Source organism: Solanum dulcamara, chromosome 9 (assembly GCF_947179165.1).
Source record: "Solanum dulcamara chromosome 9, daSolDulc1.2, whole genome shotgun sequence".
NCBI classification, from domain to species: Eukaryota; Viridiplantae; Streptophyta; class Magnoliopsida; order Solanales; family Solanaceae; genus Solanum; species Solanum dulcamara.
The window spans coordinates 9,696,344-9,699,714 of record NC_077245.1 but is presented as its reverse complement, the minus strand read 5'-3'; the positions used below and the strand labels follow the sequence as shown (position 1 = coordinate 9,699,714).

The window sequence follows — 3,371 nt, the reverse complement described above, 5'->3', positions numbered from 1 at the left end:
CAAAATTAGATAGGGGTATCCTGGGTGAAAAGAAGAAAAAGCTAGGGACCCACCTACCGGCACGTGCCTGTCCAAGCTGTGCACATGCTTTCACCCCCACCCCCCTACCCACTCCCCACGCCCAAAAATTAATTAATTAAATAAATAAATTAGTAACAAATCTGGCGGAGTAAAAATTCAAAAAAATTTAAAACCCCTAAATAAATCTCGATTCTCTCTCTCTTATTTACACACACATACACACAGTAACGTTCCTAATTTTCCCATTTTCCCATTTTCCCATTTTCCCCTCTCTCTCTCTCCCTCTCTCTTTTTCTATCTATCGTAGCTCCCAAGTCCCAACAAACACTCACTGCAAGCAAAAAAACAGAGAGTAGTAGATTCAAAGGAAGCACAAAGTCCCCCCCTTACAAAAAAGCCCAAAAAACACCTTCTAATTCGGTCCTTAGATCTCTTAATTTATTCCTTTCCAAAGACAGAAGCTGAGGTGAAGAGTCTTGAGTTAGGAAAGAAGAAGAAGATTCTGTTTCTGGGTTTTGATTTTTTGTAGCATTTGTGGTTAGCACAAGAAGAAATAAATGGAGAAAAGCACTCCAGTTCGAAAATCACACACTAACACTGCAGATCTGCTCACTTGGTCGGAAAATCCGCCGGAAAATTCCCAGGCAATCGGTTCTGCTGCTTCCGCTGCCCGTTCTCGTCAGGTAAGGATGATTATTCCTGAAAAAGTTCTGAATATTTTTTTTAATTAAAAAACTACTTGTTTGTTTAATTTTTTTTGGTGAAATGGCAGCCGTCTGATGGGATCCAAAAGGTGGTATTTGGTGGTCAAGTGACAGATGAGGAAGTTGAGAGCTTGAACAAGAGGTGAATGATTCAACTTTTTGCGATTTTGATTTTTTAGTTTGTCTTTTCTGTTTTTCGGTATATGTATAATTTTTATTTTGTTGATTTATCTGAGCAAACAAGAGGGCGTTGAATGCGTCCATGGCCAATCATAGTACGGAGAATTTGTTTGCTTCTTATTTTTTGTTTTTCTCTTATTTTTGGCTGTACTCTTCACGGTTTCAACAATGCATTTTTCTCTGTTTTTATTTTGTTAGTTTTTGGTCCTGCTATTAATTTAAATTGATTTATATAGTGGATCCTAACTAGTTTGGACTGAGTTGGTGTAGACGTTGAGCATCAATTTGACAAACATTTCAGACACAATCAGGCCAACCACATAATATTAATTGTGTGCTATTTCTAAATCGCATTCATGCATTCAGATCTGCAGTCAGCAGTCTGTGTGTTGCGATTACTAAAAGTCGAGTTCCAGAATCTTATCGATAAATCCTTATCTCGATAGTTTGTTATTCACATGTGACACTACCTAAGTCACATATTAGACAACAAAATAGATACTGGATTGTGTTAGTCATGGTATTTTGTACCCATGAAAGGTATTTTTCACCTCCATTACTTGAGATGTCCTTTGCAGAGGTCCTCCAAGACTACTTTTTTTCTGCTTCCAAATTATATTTAGATCATTATTTATGTTCTTTATTCTGCTGTATTTATGCTGCACCTTCCTTGTTATTTGTTGCTTAAGTTGTATTCTATGAGCTGAAACTGTTTGGCGCTGTCTCAGGAAACCATGTTCAGGTTATAAACTAAAGGAGATGACAGGTAGCGGTATTTTTGTATCTGATGGAGAAAATGGCATTTTAGAATCTGACAGTGCTAATCCCATCCCAAATAGAAGGATGTATCAGGTACACTTCCCAGTTTATGTCATCATGTATGGTCTTCGCAGTCTATGTATCTGTGGACTCTGTATCCTTTCTCTATATAACCTCACGATTCGATTCTTACACCTGCTTTTTGTCCCCAGCAAGCTGTATCTGGTATAAGTCAAATTTCATTTGGTGATGAAGACACCGTGTCTCCAAAGAAGCCAGTCACTATCCCTGAAGTGGCAAAGCAGAGGGAACTAAGTGGAACTCTAGAAAGTGAGTCTGAGATGAAGTTGAAGAAACAAATTTCTGATGCAAAAACCAAGGAGCTTGTTGGACATGACATCTTTGCTCCCCCACCTGAAATTCAACCTCGTCCATCTACTGCTCGTGCATTGGCATTAAGAGAAAGCATTACCATTGGAGAACCTGCACCAACTAATGTATGTACATCTATTGATTTCTTTATGCTCACTCAATAAACTGCATAATCCCACATTCTGTTTTGTGCTCCATAGGTTCACCTTTACCCAATTACTTTTTAGAGCAGCTATTGCAGCTGAAGCTGAACGATTGAAATAGGAAAAGATCTGCAAGATACAAAGCCCATCCAGTAGAATTATTCTTAGTGTTAGTGGACTATCTGTATGGTTCCCCAAGAAACTGTTGATTACTCCGTTTGTCTTTAAACTTATAATTAGAGAGTATCAGGGCATGTTATCTGATTTCTGATTCCTTCCACCATTTATCAGCGAAATATGTTCAGCCTCATTTTTGTTCTTTTTTCTTTTCTTGGTCTTTTGTCAGGGTGATTCGTCTGGTGACGAACAAGTGGTCAAGACAGCCAAGAAGATTCCTGAAAAGAAACTTGCAGAGCTCACAGGAAATGACATTTTCAAGGGCGATAATCCTCCAGCATCAGCTGAGAAGCATCTGAGCTCAGCAAAGTTGCGAGAAATGAGTGGAAGCAATATATTCGCAGATGGGAAAGTAGAATCTCGGGACTTCTATGGCGGGGTTCGCAAGCCTCCAGGTGGGGAGAGCAGCATTGCATTGGTGTAACTTGCTAGGTCTAACTCAATTTACATCATTAATTTGTGTTTCCTTTTATCCATTATTTGTAGTTGGGGTTTGGTTCTGATGTGATTTGACCAGTGTTCTGGAATTTATGTCCTTAGGATCTTATTTGACATGTCAACCAGAACTAAGAACTTTTGGCTAATTGGGTTGTATGTTCATAAATATCTCTTTCTGGTGGACTTTGTTTTTGTGATGATGTGTCATCTGAGTTCAATTAATTAATTAATAGTATTTGTGTTTTTTTTCTGGGTTTTTATATTTCGTAATATCGCTTTTCTGTTTGGACTCACATTTAGTAGGCGTTTGGACATAAATTTGATTTTATTAGAAAAGTAGTTATGAGGGGAGAAAAACATAAATAGCAGCCCAATAAGTATAGTTTACATATAATTGACCTTACAAAACGTAGCAACAAATTATTCATGCCAATGGGATTAAAAGGAGTGAGTTTATTTCTATTATGGGCTGCTGTCTAGTTAATTTTCCTTTCGACCAAAAACTCAATCAAATCAGCCTTTTTCTTTAGTAATCTTTCTATTTAATCATAATTACAGTAAGATTTACATTAAACTC

At 37.6% G+C, this 3,371-nt stretch overlaps 1 protein-coding gene across 1 annotated transcript; it reads left to right on the top strand.

Moving 5' to 3' along the window:
- The first annotated feature begins 217 nt into the window (after positions 1–217).
- Positions 218–3,046, top strand: LOC129902380 (uncharacterized). The gene is made up of 5 exons (XM_055977604.1): positions 218–704; positions 794–867; positions 1,634–1,757; positions 1,877–2,161; positions 2,526–3,046. The coding sequence occupies exons 1-5, from the start codon at positions 579–581 to the stop codon at positions 2,778–2,780; spliced, it is 864 nt and encodes a 287-aa protein (XP_055833579.1). The 5' UTR covers positions 218–578; the 3' UTR covers positions 2,781–3,046.
- The last annotated feature ends 325 nt before the right edge of the window (positions 3,047–3,371 follow it).